The sequence below is a fragment of the Macaca mulatta genome, chromosome 12 (assembly GCF_049350105.2).
Source record: "Macaca mulatta isolate MMU2019108-1 chromosome 12, T2T-MMU8v2.0, whole genome shotgun sequence".
In the NCBI taxonomy this organism is placed as follows: Eukaryota; Metazoa; Chordata; class Mammalia; order Primates; family Cercopithecidae; genus Macaca; species Macaca mulatta.
In genome coordinates, this window is record NC_133417.1 from 110826901 (window position 1) to 110850724 (window position 23824).

The following is a 23824-nucleotide window of genomic DNA, read 5'->3' on the forward strand; positions in this document are numbered from 1 at the left end:
AAAGAGAAAGCAAACGTACATGGATTTTAGATTCAGATCCCATATGGGCCAAACTACAGAACAAAAAAATAAAAAGCAAAGACTAAAAGAGTAAATGGGTAACATGTATTTAATTATTTCTCAAGGATAGCTTAAAAATGAATTATGCAGGCGGGGCACGGTGGCTCACGCCTGTAATCCCAGCACTTTGGGAGGCCGAGGCAGGCGGATCACGAGGTCAGGAGATGGAGACCATCCTGGCTAACATAGTGAAACCCCGTCTCTACTGAAAATACAAAAAATTAGCCAGGCATGATGGCGGGCACCTGTAGTCCCAGCTACTCGGGAGGCTGAGGCAGGAGAATGGCGTGAACCCAGGAGGTGGAGCTTGCAGTGAGCTGAGATTGCACCACTGCACTCCAGCCTGGGTGACAGATCAAGACTCTGTCTCAAAAAAAAAAAAAAAAAAAAAATGAATTATGCTTGCAATGTTTCTTTTCCTGTGATGACAAACACAGTGGGAATATTTTTTTAAAGGGATCTTCACTTACAATAACAGTGTCTCCAAGAGTGTTCAGGTCTCCCTGCTCTCGTCAGATGGTTCAATGCAGTTGGTTTTTAAAGCTACCGAAGTAACTTCCTGAGTATTTGGCCTGTCTTGTGGATTGATTCAGAACTACCCATTGCTTTCCAAAGAAAGTTGTTTCCATATTTTATGAACTCTTCTATAACATTTATTTCCGGAACATTGATAAGAATAATGCTGATGGAAAGCAGTTTAGGCTGCAGGCATATACCTAAGTTTTCCGCTTTGGTGGAGTAAATGTAGAGGTCACCTCACTGGATTGGCTCTGTATCAATGTGTATCCACTCTTTAGCTACTTGTAGAGCCTGTCTCTCGCCAGGGATATTCACAAGGGCCCTGCTCATTGGCCCCTGAGCAGCCACTCTTCCACTGATAAGCTGCAACATCTGCCCCAGGAATTGATTTCCTCACAGACTCCACTCCTCTCACCATCCTCTCTTTACATCGACAGTGTTACCAGTGCATTAGATCAGGCAAGCTTCTGTGTGTCCATTCCAAATAACAATGTGGTAACTAGTTTCCTTAATATCATGTCATCCAAAGCAAGAGTTTTATATCCATTGTCAATACTATGACCATGCATGTCTAAAGAACAAGATCCTCCCCAAAAAAGAAAGACCATTCTCTTGCACATGTTTGTGACATTTAAGAAGTTACAACAGTCACATCTATAACCCTATAATCATCTTGGCACCGTACAGAAAGCTATAGTTAAATTATTGGCAAAGTACACAAGCAGATGAAGGTATGTCTACTATGAAACATAAATAAAACATGTATCCTTGCAAGATAAAGAAATATAAGCCAGAATCTAAGAATGAATGATAAAATAGAATCATGAGAAAAAATGGTATCAAGGTGTTGGTGGTGTAAAAATGGATTGACCCAAAGCCAACCTTTCAAGCTGACCATGTTATATCCAGATTTTACTATCACATAACAATTAGTGATTTAACTGTACAAAGTCAAAATCTATGTCATAATTATATAGATTCTTGCATTGACACATCCTGTCAAATTATCTTACTTTTTCTGTTTTTTAAATGCATTTTAAACTTATCTTCCCAATCAGAAAAAAATAAGCTTTTCCCAACCAGAAAGAATAAGGTAAGGGCCATCTCTGGAAACCTTTTCTGCATTCTCTGCAGTACCTAGTTAGATAGTAGGTATTTGGTAAATATGTGTTTTCAAAAAGTGATTATAATGAGCTATGTTATAATAAAGTGTATCCAGTATAAGAACACATAACACAATGAACTAAATAGCAAAACGTAAAAATGTAAATATTCCCATAAAACAAATTTTTGAAGCTGTAAGAAAATATATTTATCTTCCTAGCATTCTAATTGTCTATTTTTGTGTGCCCTGAAGTCTGTTTTCAAAAAAGAAATGAGAATGGTTGAGCACCTGCATTTTGAAAATCAAAATGGAGTGGGGTGGAGGTGAGGTATGTCCAAGTTAAAGAATTAATAGAAAACCCTGAGTGGCCCATTTAAGGAAGAAAAAAGGCTATTGTGGCATCATCAGCTTTTCCTGGCTCTCTCATTCTCATCCTCATCCTCATCCTCAGAGATGAGGTCTCCCCTGTGATCCAGAGGTACCTTTCCAGTATCAGTTTGAGAATTCTAATAAACAAAGTGAAGGAGCAGAGTCCCCAAAGGGGTGTCTGTGCCGACAGGGAAGGCAGCTGTGGTTATGAACCAGCACACACCAGCGGCCGCCAAGCTATTGGGACTTTGTGTGAATGGATGACAGTTTTAATTTCACTCCCCAGCAGAGGTGGTATCCAGCCAGCACTACTTCAAACCAATTTTGCAAATCACATTTTGTGGCTGAAAATTGGTTTACTGCACTCGTCCCATTTTGGAGGCCAACCTTGCCTGATTTAAGGTGGTGCCTTTGTTGAGGGGTGACAGTTAAAGAAGGATTCCCTTTTCTCTAATTGAAATGACAGTATATTCTTTCACAGATTAATTTCAACTACCCGTATTTATATCCTTTAATCAGGATTTTAAAAACAGCATAATTTTCTACACTATTTTTTTTAATTTTGGGGGCAGTAATAATGGTCAGTTGGCTCTTGACATGTATTGCCTTATACAGCAGTTTTATTCCAAGCACTCTACCTCGGACTGCTTATCATTGTATTCTTAATTATTTTTAAACTTGATTTTTTTCTCACATTTAAGTAAGGGGGGAACGAAGTTTAAGTCATAGATTTCACTGACATTCCTTCTGTGAACTTAAAGATGATACTTCCATAAAGAGATTTGTCCCCTGGACTATATCTCACACTGAAATAAGGGCCTTCTTACTGGAAGAAATATTTCTTTAAAATGAGTACTTGCAAGAAGTGTTCATCTGTGAACTTTTACCAATTAGAAATGGCTCCATACTTAAGACTCTTTAATAATGTCTGTTAAGCAGCATTTTAGCTCATTTTTATAACACATTCAGGTTTGGTGATTTATATTAAACATTAAATGTAATAAATTTAGGTCTTTTTTCAAGTATGACGCACAGTATCTCTGAATCACCCATTTCAGCAGAGTGCCCCTGGAAGGTCCAATCTCTCGCTATCATTCATGCTCATAATAAAATGGGCTTCTCCGGTCTCTTCCTTGACATCTGTAATAATGGGAATGACATGTGAGTGGTGACACTGTAACAGGAGGGCATGTTGATATTGCTTCATGGCTGGGACTGAGTGTCCATGACCGGAGGGCGGGCTGAGAACACACATCAACAACTTGCTGTCTCCAATTTGCACCAAAAGCTATGCTATTACCTATTTTTTAACTATACAAAAATTCAAGGAGTAAGTTTCAGAGCCTTAAAAAAGGTGCTTTATATGTCTCACTCTATATGACTGGAGTTTTTAAAAGAATTAATCACAAAGAATTGAACTTGGAAACATGAATGGATCTCTTAATGATAGTCATATAAGGGAGATTGAAAACCTTCCTCTGTTTCAACCATTCTACCGATGGTTGTTGCATTCTTCACTTGGTGAGTCATGGGAAGGCACGAGACACTAAAATGCCTTGGAAAAAAAGCTACTCTCCTTGATGAAATAATTAGAATAGCCTTCTTTAGAACTATCATGAGAAATTTCACTATAAATTATTCTATTTCATAGTGACAGTGACTTGCAATATAAAGTAAGTTTTGACTGCAATCCGAGTATAAAATGCCAGGATACTTTTGGGAATATGTATCTTTAATTGAGAAAATGCTCATATTGCAAGTATTTGAATAAGATTAAGCATTAACTAATGCTTTCGTTAAGATACCTAAGCATTTATACCCAAAAGAAAAGGAATTGGTATATCTCTTTGGTATATCACAGAGATATCTACCCTCCCACGTTTCTTCCAGCACTGTTCACAATAGCCAAGATTTGGAATCTACCTAAGCGTCTATCAACAAACAAATGGATAAAGAGAATGTGGAGTGGGGGGTGATATATATATATATATCACCTGTCATTTATATCCTGTCATATGTGTGTATATGTGTGTGTATATATATATACACATACATATATGACATTGTATCCTGTCTCATATGTGTGTGTGTGTGTATATATAGATATATATATATATGACAGGATCTTATTCTTTTTATGGCTGAATAATATTCCACATGGTGCACAAGGATGCAGAAACATAAAATAAATAAGATCTAGTATGTGATAGCACACCAGGGTAACTACAGTCAATAATTTATTATCTATTTTTAAATAACTAAAACAGTGGAATTGGAATGTTCCTAACACAAAGGAATGATAAATGCAGAGGTGGTGGATGCCTCAGTTACCCTGATGCGATCGTTACACATTGTATGTCTGTACCCAAACATCATATGCACCCTGTAAATAGACACACCTCCTATGTGCCCATAAAAACCAAAAATTAAATTTTTAAAAAAGATACCTAAACCATCTAAAAACTTTAATTATTTTCTTAGAATAAAAAGATGGTAGAAGTGGGCATAACTCCAGTTTTCAGGCACATGAAGGTTATCGCCTCTGTGGCAACATTTGTGGATGGGTTTAGAGATGGTCCACACAGCCTGGCAGCAACTTGGCTCCCAGATGGGGAGCTTGGTCCTGCTATCTTCATTTCTGGTTGGCACTTGGAAATGACTAGATGAGAAGGCATGCGTTAGCCAACCCAAATCCATCCCTCATGCAATCGGTCTTCAATCTCACACGGGCTGCTTCTATAGCCTGTGTGTCTACACCAGCTGGCCTAGAACTTGGGGTGCATTTCCTGTAGAAATGATGCACTATGCAGTGAGCAGATTGCCAAACAAGCACAAATCTACTTAGCTCATGTAAGTGAAGTGCTGTCCATGTGAAAATCGGCTTACAAATATGGTTGCTGTGGGACTTCGGCTGACATACCTGCCCTGGTGTGGGCATTCTCTGCAGCTAAGAGACTCTGGATCATTCCTATCGTCTTGCCTTTACACACTAGAGTCTCATAAAAGATGAGAAGTAATGAACGGAAACAGAATGAAGAAACAGTACTTTTAAGAATACCATTACAATGCTGGTAATTAAAGCAGAAAAAAATAAAATTAAGTAATCATGTTTCATCTATTTTAATAATTGTGCTTGAGAAAAAGCAGGTTCAATCAGAGAAGGATGAGGAAGTAGCTGGAAGCTGTGTTTGAGGTTCTCAAGGAGGCATCTGGCCACTCTCCATGTTGATGACTTTGATTCCTTTGGGGATTTTTTTAAATTCTCTAGACTAGATTATTCTCTTTTCCTCAACTATTTTTGGCAATGAAACACAGAACAAGTAGAACTAAGAGCAACAAGGAAGGGGCTTTTTTTTGGTTTTTTTTTTTTTTTTTTTCCCTACGTGTCTAGGGAGGAGTGAGAGAGGCAGTGAAAGGAGATTGGGAGCTAGTAAAGGAGGTGGCTTTGCCTCTGATAAAGTAACTGAGGAGTTTATGTCGATGCTCGTAGGGAAGCGGCATGCTCAATTCCCTTGCCAACTGATGCAGGTGAGGGAAAAAAAAGAAGGGATGAGGAAGAGATATCTGAGCCTGCAGTTCCCTGTGACAGCTGGGGTAAAAAGGCACCGAATTCAGGACAGCCCGGTCGTTGAACTGGCCATTCTCAGAGTAGTAGGGAATGGGTGCTTGTGGCGGGTGGGGGGAAGGGTGTAAATATATAACCTCATTTTATAGAAATATAAGTTAATTGTTACAAATGTATATGGAACTGGTTGTTCTTGATTCAGGGAGATTCTGGTTGTTCTTGATCCAGGACAGAAAATGCACAGTATATGCTCTCCATGGATTCTTCTGTGAAATGAAAATTAGAGCATAGCAAGTGGTTTTGAGCCTTCATTTAACAAGTACTCAGGCACTGCCTGTGTTATCAGCTTGAAAGTCTGCTAAGAATGGATGGGAGAATCAGAGCTGTTCACATTTGCTCTTTGACCTCAGAGAACTGATCTGAGTGCATGGCAATGATGACAGAAGGAATTAGGAAATGCTGGAAATCATATGCAAAGAAGTTAGTCATCTCTCTCCTCCTAAGCTCTGTGTGTGTGTGTGTGTGTGTGTGAGAGAGAGAGAGAGAGAGAGAGAGAGAGAGAGAGAGGGAGGGAGGTGCACATACTATTCTGGATTAGCTTGAGAATAGACATCATGATGGTGGTGGTGAAGAGGATGAAAGCAGCTAATAGTCACTGACTGCTCGTTGCGTGCTAGGCCCTGTTCTAAGCATGTTATGTGTATTCACTCATTTAATCCTCACCACATCCCTATCATGTAAGGTTCCATTATTTATCTATTTCACAGTTGAAGCGTTCCTTGCCAAATTTTAATTCAATAGTCCCAAATGCAACCAACACGAATCATACCTTTTGTAAAATGATCTTAAAACCATACTCATTTGGACAAATTGGAACAACCATTTTGATATATAGCAAAGGATACTATGGAGGTCTGCTACAATCTTTAATCTACTTCCATTTCCTGTCTTACATCCCCCTCTTCCACCTCACCTCCAGTTCTACTGGCCCATCTTCTAACTCTGTCTACACAACCTTGGAAGCCTGTCACTCCCAAAGTGCCCCAATGTGCTCCTCATAAATTGTAAAACAGAGAGGAAGGCACAGATTTTAAACATTCTCCTTCATTTTGCTGGGAATTTATACAGTAAAGAGCCATGTTACCCATGACAACCCTAAGACACTACAGGGCATTTTCAAATATTTTGTCTTGGAAACTTGATTTTGGAAGTATTTAGGAAAATGCTTCAAAGTCAAAAATTACAAGCAGTTAATCACAACTGGAAATAATTATTTGTAGATCTGCACTCCAATATTGTAGTCACAACAACATGGGGCTATCAGACATTTAAATGTGTCTGAATTATGATATACTTTAAATGTAAAATGCACACCAGGTCCCAAGACTTAATGCCAAAAGCAAAAGAATGTTAAATATAAATTATTTTTATATGGATTACTTGTTGACATTATCATATTTTGGATATATTGGGTTAAGTAAAATAAATTATTAAAATTAGTTTTACTTGTGAATGTGGATACAGGAAAGTTTTAAATTGTATATGTGAGGCCAGACACAGTGACTCATGCTTGCAATCCCAGCACTTTAGGAGGCTAAGGTGGGCAGATCACCTGAGGTCAGGAGTTTGAGACCAGGCCAGCCAATATGGTGAAACCCCGTCCCTACTAAAAATACAAAAATTAGCCTGGTGTGGTGGCACGTACCTGTAATCCCAGCTACTCGGGAGGCTGACGCAAGAGAATCACTCGAACCCAGGAGGCAGAGGTTGCAGTGAGCCAAGATTGCGCCACCGCACTCTAGCCTGGGCAACAGAGCGAGAGACTCTATCTCAAAAATAAATAAAATAAATGATATATGTGACTTGCATTATTTTCTCCTGGGGCAGCACTGCTGTAGACCCTCTGACAAAGAGGCTCCATCTATATATGGTGATGGTAGCTCCTGTTGAACCACCCTGCTGAAAGTTTGAAGAGCACATGTTCAACCTGAGCCTTCTTTTTTGGAAAACACTTTTTTCCCCTTAAATTGTGCATAATACCAGGCACACCTGGATTTCTGGATAATTGCACCCACAAGTGGCTACATGCAGACACAATTAGGTGCTTGCAACTTGTTGAAGGCACAGGTGTCTAATTGCGCCCACAAATGGCCGTTTGACAGGCACCACTCATTGTGCACACCCGCTGATTATGGGCAGAAAATGACGCCAACCAAAATGGAGGCCTGAGTAGTGGAGGCATGAAAATAGGTCCTTCGTAACCCCACAGCCTTGGAATGATTGCTCACTCCTTTCCGGTTTAATCTTTCTTGTGGAATGCCTGCCTAGGTGTTTATGGCAAGAGGCATATTTGGAATGCACAGGCTGGGAGATGAAAATGTGTATGCCCTGTCCCACAAAGTAAATGCTGTCTTGGGCTTTTAAGTGAATTGGGGCTAACAGAACCCACATTGTCAACCTGAGTAACCTTAAAGTGGATTGCACCCTGCTGGGGCCGGCTGTTTATAATGGCTAAAAATGATGGAGTATGTGAGAATCCCCAGGGACCCTTTGGTAAATAGTAGTTTTTAAAGGGTTAATCCAACCTAATGAATCATTTAAGTGGGGATGAGAAGGCCAGGATGGTAGCCTCTGGAAGAATCGGCAGGCATTTATTTAAATGGGAGGCATTTATTTAAATAGGGAGGAAGGAGGCCAGCTGTGTGGCAGGGGCTGTTGGTGCAGGTCACTTCTCCAGGCAGGGAGTAATTGATATCCCCAGCTCTCCTAACAGCTGAAACAACAAAGTGGAACATGGAAACATGTTCACTTACACAGATTTCAATGTCCAAAGGAAATGTGGGGGACACTTAGGCCCTGCCTCTTCAGGTTTTAGGGCTTTGAGGGTGGGGAATCAGGAGTCAGCTGTTCCTCCCCCCTCACATTTCAGGAAGGGCTTTGAACTGGATTTCAGTAGCTTTGTGGGCTCTTGCAGAAAGAAAGCCTTGTCAGCACTGTGGATGCTAAGTATCCGCTCTCCGGCCACAGCAGGTCTGGCGGTCACGGGAACCCACATCTTACATTTATCAGAGCAGCCTACATCCTCAGTAAACCAACGGTCCAGGCATTGGTTTCTGAGCTTTCGGAAGGCCAATGTGAGGAAATTCAAAACACAGCAGCTTGACTTGGTTTTTCCAGGGCAGAAAAAAAGATTTTCTCCTAATGAGGGATGGCTTTCATAATGTGTATTTATTTGCAATATAAGTGAGTTCATGATTTACCCATCTTGACAAATTCTCTGTCTTGGATCTTCACGTCCCTTTGTGTCTGCTCTTTATTTATGATGATAGCCGCCTATTCTTGAATGGCAATGCTATTGTAATAAATCTCCATAAAAAGCCAATTCTCAGTTCAAGTTACTGCAGGCCAAATATGAGGAAGACAGTCAGAAAACACATATTGTCCTCCTTTAGAGACTCTGTGACAGGCTCAGCTCAGAACTCCTTTCATTTTGCCTGGACTGCAGCTCAACCTAATGTCAACTTACCATAATTCTTTTATGTGGAAGGCTATTATTCCATTATGATTTTCTGTCTTGTCACCTAATATCCAGAAAGGGTTCTGTTGGGAAGAGATTACTGGAGAATATTCTTCATCTCAGATATTTCATTCCATATGGTCTGGTCTGACCTTTATTTTAAAAAGGCAGTGGAAAATGTTCTGTTTCCTGTTGTTAACCATCTTTATACATAGCCTTAAGATATACAAAATTATATACATATTATATATATTTTATATACATATATATAATTTCTTTAGGAATTTGGCATACGGATAAAATTATTTGGGTTTCAGAGTTTCACACATTCTAAGTCACAATTTTCCTATACTTGACACATTGCCTAGTATTTGGTGCCCAGTTATTGGAGACAATTTAGCACTGACACAGACTAGCATGGTATAATAGTTTTCTGTTGTACAAAGGCCACTGCAAAATTTCAATCTGGGCCAAACATCCCTGTGGTTATTATTATTTTTTAATATTTCACAAGTTGTAAACGTTGATACGAAGTATGTGGTGGCTGTTATAAGGCTTTGCCCTTTGTCCATTTCAAATTTCTTGTAACAGCTAGCGCTGTGAATTTCTCGAGTCTTTCTTCCAAGAGCAAAGAGTCTCTATGTCAACACATCCACTTTCATCCTTTGGCCTTAACAAGTAAGCTTCACATTGGCGTGTGTTAAGAGCCACATTGATAAGCATAGTTGACCAGAAGACCTACTAATGTGGTATTTGAATGAATCATTGCATCTTGAAAAATCACAGAAGTCACTGGTCATGGGGCAAATTATTTCCATTTCTTTGTAAGCCACAATTATATTTGCGGTGTAGATTTGGTTTTGCTTCTTAGCATTTTTATGAAGAAGCTACTTAATGTAAAAGGATTCAGAAGGCCTATTCTTAAAACTCTTAATGACCACAATCAGCACTAGAATATATCAGATTTATATCTGATGGTTGACTATTGTACTATCCATATTTAATAAATCACTGCTCTAATGTTCTCAATAATAATACCATGGCCATCAGAAACAGTTTAGACTCTTCTCCAAATTCCTGACATGTAAGAAATGCAGTAATACTAAAAGCTTCTGGTACCTCATTGTGTTGGCATTGACCTTAACTTCTCTCTGTGGCTTTCCCTTTCCCTAATGTAGGTAGAGCTGCTGTATTTCAAGGCAAGCACTCAGGTACTGGACTATTCTAGTTGGGTTTTTGCTTTTTATTGATTTGGAGTTTTAAAATCTTCTTCTACATGAACTCTGCCCCTGACAAACAGTGAGAAAATAAATAGAATTGCTAGTCTTCATCACATGGAAAAGAGTTACTGAGCTATTTCGTTTCCTCCCTTTTTCTTTCCCCTTCTCTTTTCCCAGCTTCCCATTTATAGCCCTACTTTGCAGAGACAGCAACAGATACTCTAGAAGCAGGATGAAAATGAGAGTGGATTTACAACATGGAAAGCAAAGGCCGTGCGTTCCTAAAGGGCAGGGAGGGCCTTAAGGGCGGGCTTTGACTTTTCACCACTGCCTCCTCTGCCTAGCACCTGCATGCAGTGGGCATTCAACTAGTATTTAAGGCAGAACAAGAAGGAAAGGCAAAAAGTCGGGAAGAAATAAACAACTGAGGAGAAAATTTCCAGACATTTCACTGTGAAGGTGTCAGAAAAGACAACTCTCTGTTTTCAACCATAATAAGCGGACATTCTACTTGTATTGTTCTGTGAATTTTCTAATTGAGTCATGAAAATTATTTCATTGAAAGCACATTCTTTTTTAGTACTTTGTATTTTTCTCATAAAAAAGGTTCCCTGTAACATAAATGCATAAAACAATAGAAAATTGTGATTGAGATGACATGGCATATTTTCCAGGTTTCAATTTTCAATACTTTGTATCTATCCCAGAAAATTCTTCCCACAGCTCAATTTTCTTATTTTTGTTACTCATCCAGACCTGAATTTTTTAAATACATTCAGCAATTTTTATCAAACATGAGTGATTAGAGTTTTTCCAGACAAGTAATGTTTTTTTTTCAAGTGTGAGATTTTGTGTGCGTGCATGTGTGTGTGCATTGCATGTCTTCTGTAGAGTTACAGAAAGCTCAGTTTTAAAAGGTGGCAAAAAAAAAAAAAAAAAAAAAAGGAATCAGTGAATAAAGTGGAATTAAGAGTCACCTGTAACCTTGATGCTAGTGGTGGTACAGATGTGTGTACATTTGTAAAACCTCATGGAACTGAACAGTTAAAATGGATACATTTATTGTATATGCATTATACTTCAATAAGATTTTTAATTAAAGAAAATAAAAGCTCATCTTCATCTGGGCTTTACTTGCTAGTCCATGTCATGGTAGAGCTTGAATTCTTAGGAAATCTTCCATTGGTATGGCCCTTGCTGTTCCCTGGCAAACTCCAACTCTCAGGGATCTCCACAATCCCCTGGCTTTCAAAAGCACAGGAGAGAACCCAAGCAAGTCTGGCTGCTTTGTGCTGCTCCTTAGAAACAAATTTCCATATTCTTGGGCCACAGAATAGTCTGCCATTCAAATAAGCATCTCTATCTGGGCATGGTGGCTCATGCCTGTAATCCCAGCACTTTGGGAGGCTGAGGCAGGTGGATCCTTTGAATCCAGGAGTTTCAGACCAGTCTGGGTAACAGGGCAAAACCCCACTGCTACAAAAAATACAAATATTAATGAGCATATTGGTGCATGTCTGTGGTCTCAGCTACTTAGGAGGCTGAGATAGGAGGATCTCTTGAGCCTGGGAGGTCGAGGCGGCTGCAGTAAGCTGTGATCACACCACTGCCCTGCAGCCTGGGTGATAAGGCAAGACCCTGTCTCAATCAATCAATCAATCAATAAAATCCTGAGCCGTATTACTCTTTTTATCCAATCAGTATGCCACAAGATGAGATTATAATCTCACCAAAGTCAGGCTCTCCAGAACTCACTCCAGATCCAGTCCCATCTCAAATGCTGTCTCTAAATAGAGAGATGCAGACAGAGATGAGGAAGTAATCAAGGTGCATGTTTCTGTGTCTAGAAGGAGGAGCAGGCTGAAAGAGATGGGCAAAGTGGGAGTCATTTTTGTACCTTCCTTTTTTATTTACTCCCTTGGATCTGAGCAGGCAAAAACTGTCTTGGCATGTTTTATATTTATACAACTAATTGCAAATTAATTGCACACTCACAATGTTGTCTCCTATTGGAGAATTGCTAGAGGACTCCAGTTAGGGATGATTCACTTTCTCAGAAGTAGACTAACATAAGTGCATATGTAGTTATTAAAGTTAGTTATAGGCACAGATAGCTGAGCCTAAAGGAAGTTTGTCAGGAACCAGAAATCTATCAGGCACCCTCCTACACTCCATGCCTCTCCTATTTCCCTGTCCACTAACATCTTTATCACAGCTGAAAGAGAAATTATTCTAGGTCTTTTGCTTTTCATTTTCTCCACCCTGGAGATGTTGAAAGCTATATCAAGCTGAAGAAGCATAAGCTACAACAAAACTTTCCCCCCCGCAGATGGTTTCCAAAGTGAATGACCACTAGCTCTTTCTAAGTACTTTATCCTCTAGTACTTACATTCATACTTATTGGCATGAATATACCAACACATGAATGTACACACGGACAATAGGTAAACATTATTGTTCTCTCTACATATTATTCTGATACTTGATTTATCCAATACAGGAAAAGAAATCTATTGGTAAATGTGACTGAATTGAAAACTCCAAGGACAGACTTCAGGTTCAGCTACCCAGGATCTCAAAAGGAGGTCGGCACTTGGCTTCTTTCTCCCCATCTCTCGACTGTTTTCTTCATTGTTGGCTTTGGTCTCAGGCACCCTCTTCCGGCATGGTGGCAAGATGGCTGCCCACAGCATCAGGCTTACTTCCCCTCTTCTCAGCTACTCCACAAAACAGGGATCCTCTCGTTTTAACATTTCCAACCAAAGTCCTAGGATCGTCTCTTTTATTGGGGTATGTTTTTAACCATACACAATCACTGTGCCCGAGGGGATGGAACGTTCTGATGGTCCAGGCCCCGGTCACATGCCCCTCTGGAGTCCAGCGTGGAGTCATTCCACCTGAACCACATGGACTGAGAGTGGGCCTGGAATGATTCCTATAAGAACAGAAGGCTGTCACCAGGATAAGGTAGGACAGATGCTAGACTGGCAAAAACAACAACTGTCTTCCACTGTCTCAACTCGGATCACAAGGGAAGAAAGGAAGAGGATCAAGGATGAAGGAGAAAAGCAGAAGCTGTTGCCACATATTCACAAGTAGTAGGATGAGTACCAAATCCCTAAAAAATGATCTGTCAGACCAATACACCAAACCCTCTCTACTTCCGGTCTCCTTGTCATTTGACCCACAGGCTTCAAGAACACTTCCTCAAGTAAATATAGTCCAGTGATTCATCAGATAATCCCATATAAAGTAAAAAGACAAGGGAGACAAGAGTTATGTCTGTTTTGCGATCAGGATGGTCTCTTGGCTGCTGTCCAAATTCCTCTGGGTTGGGATGCATCTGTCACTCGCTGTAGAGCTCCCTGTGTCATTGTGTTTGTCTTTCCCTGAGAATGTGAACAGTCCAAAGCCTAAGTCATCCAGCATTTGAGAGGTGACATCAATGTAGACCCACCAAGGAGTAGCAATTAGACATCCAGAATATAACTAGGACAAGAGAAAAAACTGTTTAGGGAGAGTGTACATTTTAGTGTATTCTGTATAAGTTTTTTCAATGAACATAGTCCATGAATTTTGGGAAAGTGGTGATAACTTGCTTCATTTCCATCTGGAGGAAGCAGATTTTTGGAGAAGAAATAAGCTTGTAAACATATTTGAATATTTGGAAGACTGAGAAAAGCACATGAGAAGTTATGGAATCAAGAATAAATAAAAAGTTGGGGCAGGAGTAATAATAACAACTGCCGCCTACCATTATCAGTCACTTACCACACCCATGCACTGGGCTAAGTGCTTTATAGACTTTCTCATTTAACCCCCCTAGCTACTCAGTGGAAGCAAGTAACCATTACTATCCCAATTTGACAGAGGAGGAAACTGAGACTGTCTTATTGAGGAAGGATTCATTCATTGGAAGCCCAGAACCGTTGCTCCTAACCTCCCTGATGTCTCATCTTTTGATGCTCGATGCAGGGTCTGTGTTGATGGACAGGATTGCTGAGCTCAAGGTTGGCTGGAACCTAAACACAGACGTACAAGGAGAGAATCCTGAGGGGCCCCAGTCAGATGAGATAAAAAGAGAAGCTCTGGGAGAAGCTCTGGTGGTTCAGGTCACTGAAGAAAAGGAAGCTGTCCAGTTTGGATAAAAATCCAATGTCCTCACAAGCAGAGGAGAGCAAAGCCTGAGAAAGAATCTCATAAAAGACAAAGGCAAAGGTTCTGTTGGCATCCGGATGGTCCAGCAGGGAACGAAGACACCCAGCCATGGATGTTAAGATTCAAGGTTAGGATCTCATTTAATGGTCACACCTAGAGAAAGGTGGAGGAGTAATCCTACCAGTGATGATGTCTTACAGTTGAATAGGGCTTTGTTTTTTCATATTTCCTTAATTTTATCTTCTCCCAGCAGGCCGAGGAGCTTGTTAGTATCATAATTCCCACTTCTGAGTGAAGCAAATACACACAGAGAAATTTCTCATTCAAAGCCAATGGCAGAGCTGGAACTTGAACCCAGGTGTTTTGCCTCAGAGCCCAGTGCTCTTGTTTACAATAGAGGACTGAGCGTAACATCAAGGTTGACTGGTTCATTGAAATTGCTGTATGCCTTGGGAGCTTGGTCATTAGGCAACAAACAAGATGCCAGTCACTGATAGAGAAAGGTACGAGGCTAAAACTCAAATGAGTACCCATTTAAAGAAAAGAAAACCCCTTTTTTCCCACAACAGGAATCTCCAGTGAACATCCACTAATAAACTTTATATTGGGTGCCTACCATGAGCCAGGCACTGGAGAATGAACAGTGAACTCGGTAATAGTCCTTACCATCACAGAATTCACAGTTCATTGGAGACACACCAAAAAACAGGTGACTAAATAAAATGGTTATTGATTCCGTAGAGAATGGTTATTGATTCTCCATAGAGGCAGAATGTTTCCCATGCAACTATAATGCCTGTGTTATATTTAAGGTTTTTCTTGATCTTATATATCTTACCACATAAATCTAAATCAATCATAACATATATTTCTGAGATGATTACTCAGTTAGCTCATAGGAGGGGCATCTGATTCAGAAATAAAGGATCAGGAAGAAGTGGCATCTGGAACAAGTACAGATGGCCAAATCAAGAACCTTTGTCTTGGCCTCTGAGCTACATGCCCAAACCGAACTCTGTCTTCAAGATTCCCTTAATGCAGTCCCCTTGTCAGAAGCCACACCTGCAGCAGATGCCCCATGGCACTGATGCACTGTTTTGTCTTTCATCTCATTGCCCAGCTAGGTGCAACCTGGATAGACATTGTGGCCCATACCTTTTTTATATACTTTATATTTGGGTTTTTTTTTTTTAATTGCTGTCACCGTCACCAACCAAGGAGTAAGATGGCCCTCTGAGTCAGAATAACATTAGAAGTTTTCTCCATCCAGTTTTAGAACTACAGAGGAAAAAGGAGAGCATTATTCCTTAAGAGTAAGCATTTGATTTCTGAAAGCAGTTCTGATTGCCTATCCCTGACAAATGAATTGTTCCCCAGAAGCCATTTCTTTCTACCAGAAAAAATACTAGAGAACAAGAAGTAGATTTAAATTTAGTTATTTTTCCCCACCTTGATTGTCCATGTTATTAGTGTTTAAATGGTGGTGAAGGTAATTAACTATTTAATTCATTTTTTGGTTGTAGTTGATGTATTTTTTAAAACCCCAACTGAGTGAGTCCCACAATTACAAATGGCTCTAAGACTGCTAAAATTTTGATGGGTATTTTTCAGCTTCTGGTTTTACCAAATTTTAGTTCACTAAACCACACTTAAATTAATTAGCTAAGTAGAAAATTCCCCAATGGGATGTTAGTGAAGGATAAGTATGTTGTAAATAAAACAATTAAAGGGCTAGTTCACACCTCATCAAATTGCTTAACAACCTGATACCAGTTAACTACATACATTCCTCATAAAACGCATGGAACATGGAACAAGGAGGTAAATTAGAGTCCCCCTTTTCTGCAGTGGGACGCATTTACCCTTTAACTGAGGTCCAGTGTTACGGTGGTGAGAGGTGGGGTAGAAATGCCACAGTATGACCTTGTTGGCTGTGGAAATATCTGCATAATGCTGTCAATAGGTATTGCAAATTCTGATCCTGAAATCCCATTAGGCAGAGCAAGTTTCCCTTCCTAGTTGCAGCCTCAGAGTCACAAGAGTAATATAAGATCGTGGATTCATTTTATGCCAGCTTTCCTCCAGTGTGCTCTCACCCATATCATTTCATCCACTCTTGAGAAGAAAAGCACATATTACTTTGCAGATGGAGAAACCAAGGCACAGATAAGTGAAGAGGCCCAGTCAGGATCACCCTTGCAGAGGTCAGGCTGAAGGGCAGCAACGTGAGCTGAGGTCATCTTGGCCTGGAGCCTGTGTGGTTTCTGGCAGGGCCATGAAATTATAACCCCTGTCAACTCATTGGAGGACACCTACTCAGATGCCTTCGTTTCACAGAGTTGAAGATAAGGCCTGAGAAAGTCAGGTGACTTGTCTGAAACTTCCTGGGATATGACCCAGTGTCCGGAGCTCCTATTCGAGGTCCCTTCTCACTACTGCAGCAGTCGCTTGCCGGGAGTTATTTATGGATAATGTATTTTTTAAGATGTAAATGTGAACCAGGTAAGGTGATGGAAATTTTAGTCTGCCTCCCAGGACACTTCCACTCTTTAAAGTGGGGAATTGGGATGGCATACACCTATTAGCAGAGGATGCAAACTGAACGCAATGATGTGGAAATCTAGAGAGCAAGATTTATTCACGTGGGTCAGGGACTGCAAACCTAAATAGCTGTAGGGGCAGATGGGAAATGTCAGTGAGAGAAGCAGGCAGGAGCAGAGCCTAAAGAGGACAAAGTCCGTTCCTCAAGAGCACAGCTTCACTTGACCATGGCCTCCAAGGAAGGCAAGTCCTGAGATTAAAGAAAAGCAGGAAAGCTGAATTTTTATGTGAAAGTCCTTGACTTTGAAGTGTCAGCCACTAGCTGAAAATTTTTTAAACAGTGTGTGGGGGATGGGAATGTATAAAAAATGAGCCTACAGATTGCAACCTCTGTTAGAGGATTTTCCACCCTGACATATCAGTGTAGAGTAGGACATTTAGGGTCCATACCACTCAGCCATAAAGTTCGGATTTGTTTACACATTTATTTGCTTGTTCATTCTAGGCCTTTGGACAATCACATTATATTCCACATAGAAAATCCAATTTTATTTTTATTTTTTAAAGACTAAGTGTGACTTTGAATTCAAAAAGTATTGAGGGCCTCAGTATGATTGGTCTTTTTGTTTGTTTATTCACTTTTAAAATTCAGTTTCCATCACAACCCTGCAAGGAGAGGAAAGGCAGTCCTAATACTCCCATTTTACACATGAGGTTATTGAGGCGCAGGAAAAGCGAAGTCACCTGGATCATATTTTCAAGAAGTGCCTTGCACAATTGAAGCCCAGTCTTCAGCCTCTGAGTTGCACTCTCCCCCCCAGTGCACTGATGCACCCAGAGATCCCTCAGAACTGAAAACTGTGGGAGCACTTGCCCACCATAGAGGGCAAATGAACCTAGTTCCACAACAGGTGGGTGGGTTTTGAAGCCTGAGGTCCATAAAGCAAAGGGAGAGCCTGGAATTCCATCTCTCTGAAGTTCAAAAACCAGCTGGCATGGGGCAAATGGTAAATAACATTTTATTTGGTAATGGCTCTTTAGTTTTAAATCACTTCAGCATTTACTTTTAATTAATTTCTTTAAATTAGACTACTCATACTTGTAAATATTTGCTTTTCTATGATAAGCTTTTATTTAAATTATTAAAGCTGCAGCTTCGTGACTGATTTTAAGAATTGAGATTGCCACTATACTAATGATAGAAGGCATGTGATTAAAAATAGGGAAACCATTTCACATTGGTACATAAACCAGCACCAAATATTGCTGGAGCAAAGCAGCACTCAAAGAAATAGAAGAGAGGGTGAACTTACAGTTTTCTTTGATTTGTTCAAGGAATAAATCAATAAATCAGGGAGTTAGAGAACAATGTAGGATGAAATAACATCTGAAGGAGCTCACTCACAATAAAAGCTTGTCTTGCTCTCTCTTTTTTAAAAGCACTCATCAATAGCCCTGGACTCACATACTAGTTTGCTAAAAGGAATGAGAGTGGGGCATGGGAGGAAGGTTATGGAGGGGCTCAGGACAGTGAGTAACTGTACAAGAACATTTGAGACCAAAAAAAAAACAGAAGAAGAAGAAGTAGTAGTAATGATGAGAGCAGAGTAATTTCATAGCCCTCATCAGTTTGGGCTATTATAAGCCTTGATTTGCTAGCTGCTCCATTTTACCAGCATCAAAGGCAAGTATGGAACCCAAAGGTAGGCTGACAGGCTGGATTACAGCAAAAGGAGAAATGACAAAGGATGCTCTAATTTCAAATAAAAGAAGATTTGAACGTAAAAGGTCTGTAATTACATTAATAACCAGTCTTTACCAACCATGTAATGATCAGCCAGAGTAAGAAGAGACCAAGGCAGGATGGGGGGAGCTCACCGTAAGCCATCAATACCTAAGAACCTCTTAATAACTTTTATTATTTGTTGAAAATCATCTTGACAATACAGTTCAGTAACCTTTGTGCTATAAATCCATTTCATCTGCAAAAATGAAAGCTGAATAGAATGTGATATTATATAGAATCTCTCGTGCTGATGCTATCTCCAAAGTGCTCTGCCAAATAATGAGGTGGATTCTGGATGGGAGGGCTGTGGGCGGCCAACAGCAGAGATTTGTGTGTGCCTACCAGGCCCAGCTTGGGGCTTTGGAACCAGCTTAGCATAGACTGAAATGAAGGCTGAAAATTACCCTTCACCCTTTAGTGAAAATTATCATGGGGTGCTTAGATTCTATGTCAAAATTAATAGAGAGGAGCCAAAAGCACTTCCATTCATTATCTGGTGGAAATTGTGGAATGGGTCCCATTGCCTTGGTGCTAGGTATAGGGTTATATAGGTCCCATTGCCTTGGTGCTGGGTAATGGGTCCCATTGCCTTGGTGCTGGGTATAGGGTAGAATGTTAGAATAATAATCCCCAAAATGTATGTAATCATGTTTGTGGCCAAATAGGGTACCATAATCCAAATAAACCCCAAGTGGCACTCTGGGACCAGGCTATGCTTCCTTCCATGCCCTCCCTGCAATTGAGGGGGGTACCAAAAAGCCCAGGGAACTATTGAGAGAAGGATGAGGGAAGCCCTTTTCACAGGAAGCTGGCATGGAGATGAGATAGAGTCAGAATCGGGAGGTACTAATGTCAAATCCTTCCTACCCAGAAGCAAACTCAGCACTCCTCATTTTTACATTGGTCCCAGATGCATTTGTCTTTTGACTACCTTATCCCAATTAAACTACTAATGTGCTCATTTCTTTTTTTTTTTTTTTAATAGATATAGGGAGTACATGGATGGGTAGGTTGGTTACCTAAATATATCATGTAATGCTGAGGCTTGGATTACAAATGAATGTGTCTTCCAAACAGCGAGCATAAATACTTGGTTTTTTCAGCCCTTTCCCCCCCTCCCTCACTCTCTACTCTTGTAGTCCCCAGTGCCTATTGTTCTCATCTTTATGTTTGTGTGTACTCGATGTTTAGCTCCCACTGTCTATCTCTACGTTAGTTCACTTAGGGCAATGGCCTCTGGCTGCATCCATGTTGCTTCAAAGGACATGATTTAGTTCTTTTATGACTGCATGATATATCCATGGTGTATATGTACCACATTTTCTTTATCCAGTCCAGAACTGATGGGCATCTGGGTTGATTCTATGTCTTTGCTATTGTGAATAGCATTGTAATAAATGTAGAGGTACATGTGTCTTTCTGGTTGAATGGTTTACTTACCTTTGAATATACACTCAGTAATGGAATTACTGGATTAAATGGTAGTTCAGTCTTAGTTCTTTGAGAAATCTCCAAATTGCTCTCCATAGTGGCTGGATTAATATACATTCCCAACAGCAGTGTATGAGTATTCTCCTTTGTCTGCAGCCTCACCAGCATCTGTTGTTTTTAGACTTTTTAACAAAGACCATTCTGACTGTGTGAGTTGAGGGACAGGTCACTTGCCTTGAAGGGAAACCCCATAAGGCTAGTAGTGGACTTTCAGCACAAACCTTAAAAACCAGAATAGACTAGGGGCCTGTTTATAGCATCCTTAAAGAAAAGAAATTCCAACCAAGAATTTCATATCCTGCCAAACTAAGCTTCTAACTGAAGGAGAAATAAAATCCTTTTCAGACAGACAAATACAAAGGAACCACTAGACCTGCCTTAAAAAAAGGTCCTTAAAGGAGTGCTAAACATGGTAACAAAAGAATGATGCCTGCCACCACAAAAACACACTTAAGTATGTGGCCCACAGACCCTTTAAAGCAACTACACAATCAAGTCCACATAACAAGTAGCTAACGCCACAATGACAAGATCAAATCCTCACATATTAATATTAACCTTGAATGTAAATGGGCTAAACACTCCCGCTTAAAAGGTAGAGAGTGGTAAGTTGGATAAAGAAACAAGACTCAGCTGTCTGCTGTCTTCAAAGGACCCCTCTTACACACAACACCTATAGGTTCAAAGTAAAGGAATGGAGAAAAATGTATCTTGCAAATGGAAAACAGAAAAGAGCAGGAGTTTCTAATCTTAGATAAAATAGACTTTAAATGAACAACCATCAGAAAGGACAAAAAGCATTCCATAATGATAAAAGGTTCAATACAACAAGAACACTTAACTGTCTTAAATATATATACTCCCAACATCAGAGCACTCAGATTCATAAAAATAAGTTCTTAGAGATCTACAAAGAAACTTAGCCACACAATAATAGTGGGAGACTTCACCCCACTCACAGCATTAGTTGTTTGCTTTCTGGACTTAAGCTCAATACTTGACCTATTGGACCTAATGGGCATCTACAAAATACTTTACCCAACAACCACAGAATACACATTCTTATCTGCACAGGGAACACACCTAAGATCGGCCACATGCTTGGCCATAAAGCAAATCTCAATACATTTTTAAAACTCTAAGTCATACCAACCACACTCTTGGACCACATTGCAATAAAAACAGAAATCAATACCAAGAGGATCTCTCAAAACCACACAATTACATGGAAATTAAACAACTTGCTCCTGAATGACTTTTGGGTAAAGAATGAAATTAAGGCAGAAATCAAAAAATTCTTTGAAACTAATGAGAACAGAGACACAACATACCAGAATCTTTGAGATACAGCTAAAGCAGAGAAGAGTTCATAGCACTAAATGCCATGAAGTTAGAAAGATCTCAAATTAACAGCCTAATATCACACCTACAGGAATTAGAAAAACAAGAACCAACCAACCCCAAAGCTAGCAGAAGAAAAGAAATAACCAAAATTAGAGCAGAACTGAACAAAATGGAGACATGCTCATTTCTTACATCAGAAAGTGAACCCAGAGGTTCATGAAATATGTTATATAAATCTCACTTAGTATTATAAATTTAGGGGGAATAGATTACCAGATGTAAAAATTTTTTAAAAGCTTATGGTAGATCTTACATTGAGGCATATGCAAAAAGCTCTTACCAATTAAGTTATCAGTATTTAAATTTCATAGCACTACATCTAAAAAATGTAAATGTTCACACAGTTCGCAAAAGACTGAATTCACCTGTCTCTAGAAGTTGTATTATCAGGCAAATGGTCTCACTGCCTGATGAGTCTAGAAGCCAATAACATGGCACCAACTTTTAAGAAAAGGAAGTCTTTATTGCAAGACCAGACAGCAAGGAAAAAGGAGTTGCGCTCAAATCTGTCTCCCCCATTTACTGTCTGGGGCAAGCTTTGAAGTGTCAGAGGGCAAGGGAAAATATTTAGGAATGTTGGCTTTGTAGACTGTCATTGGAGAACTTCAATTTGGACCATTTACATTAAGGTATGTTCAGGCTGACTTGAGCCCTGGATTTTCCAGGCCAACAGACCATTCACTTCTAAAAGAGTTCCTGCATTCAGGTTCCAGTCATGTATGAATCTTCTTGGTTCTGTGGGGAGGAATCCTTGGTTCTGGGTGTTGTTAGAGGTCAAAGCTTTTTCTCTTGCACATGCCTGGGCTACCCAACTTACAGTTTTGGCTCTGTTTTACCTACATGGTAACTTTATTCTGTTATCAACAGAGTAGGCCCAGTTTGGGCTGGTCCTATGGTTAAAGTATTACCATGCTTTCATTTGAGAGTGTGATGTCCTCAACATTTCTTCAAAGTTGGTATCAACTGACTAGATAGTTGTAGAATTCAGCTGTCCTTCAGAGTCACATGTACTGATCCTACAGTTCTGCACTGTTGGCCTGCCCTTCTCTGAAGCTGACCCACAACTTTGCCCGCCTGTCTTTGAGTCCTAATATACTATCACTATTGGAATGGTCCATTTGAACAGAGATTTGAGCCTAAATCAAGACTGCAGCAGTGAAAGTGGACAGCCATGAATAGTAAGAGAATATTTGCTAGAACCAGATGTATGACTGGAGCAGGGATGAGAGAAGTCTAGCTTCCTACTGGGCTAACTACATGAATCATGACATTCTCCAAAGGGACCATTGGAGGATCAGCAGGTTTAGGGAGAGGTGATTTGTTTAATTTTGTACTCATAAGGTTGAGGTGCCTAGGGAACCTCCAAGTAGAGCTGTCCCACAGATAATCCACATCACCCCCATGATGCTAATCCTACTGAATAAAAATCACACTCTTTGTTGTTAACTCAGTTGGTTTTCTTTTCTCAGGTTTAGTCTTTTAAGTTCTGGGATACACATGCTGGACATGCAGGTTTGTTACATAAACATGTGCCATGGTGGCTTGCTGCGTCTATCAACCCATCGCCTAGGTATTAATGCCTGCATGCATTAGCTGTTTATCCTGATGCTCCCCCTCCCACTGCCACCCCAACAGGCCCCAGTGTGTGTTGTTCCCCTCTCTGTATCCATGTGTTCTCATTGTTCAGTTCTTTCTTATAAGTGAGAATATACAGTGTTTGGTTTTCTGTTGCTGCATTAGTTTGCCGAGGCTAATGGCTTCCAGCTCCATCCACATCCTGCAAAGGATGTGATCTCATTCCTTTTTATGGCTGCGTAGTATTCCATGGTGAATATGTACCACATTTTCTTTATCCAGTCTGTCATTGATGGGCATTTGGGTTGATTCCATGTCTTTGCAATTGTGAATAGTGCTGCAGTGAACATACACGTGTATATATCTTCATGATAGAATGATTTCTATTCCTTTGGGTATATACCCAATAATGAGATTGCTGGGTCACATGGTATTTCTGGTTATGGGTCTTTGAGGAATTGCCACTGTCTTCTACAATGGTTGAACTAATTTACATTGCCAACAACAGTGTGAA

The 23824-nt window shown here is 40.1% G+C and overlaps 1 protein-coding gene across 4 annotated transcripts in view; it reads left to right on the plus strand.

Moving 5' to 3' along the window:
* PARD3B (par-3 family cell polarity regulator beta) overlaps positions 1-23824 on the plus strand; it is a 1090519-nt gene that overhangs the window by 1042468 nt on the left and 24227 nt on the right. Inside the window, exon 23 of one of the 4 annotated variants that reach the window (XM_028831014.2) lies at positions 12856-13172. The exons of the other annotated variants lie outside the window; for them this stretch is intronic. Coding sequence (XP_028686847.2) covers positions 12856-13105 — 250 coding nt within the window. The 3' untranslated portion in view covers positions 13106-13172. Of the gene's footprint in view, positions 1-12855; positions 13173-23824 lie in introns of those variants that run through there. 4 annotated transcript variants of the gene reach the window in all.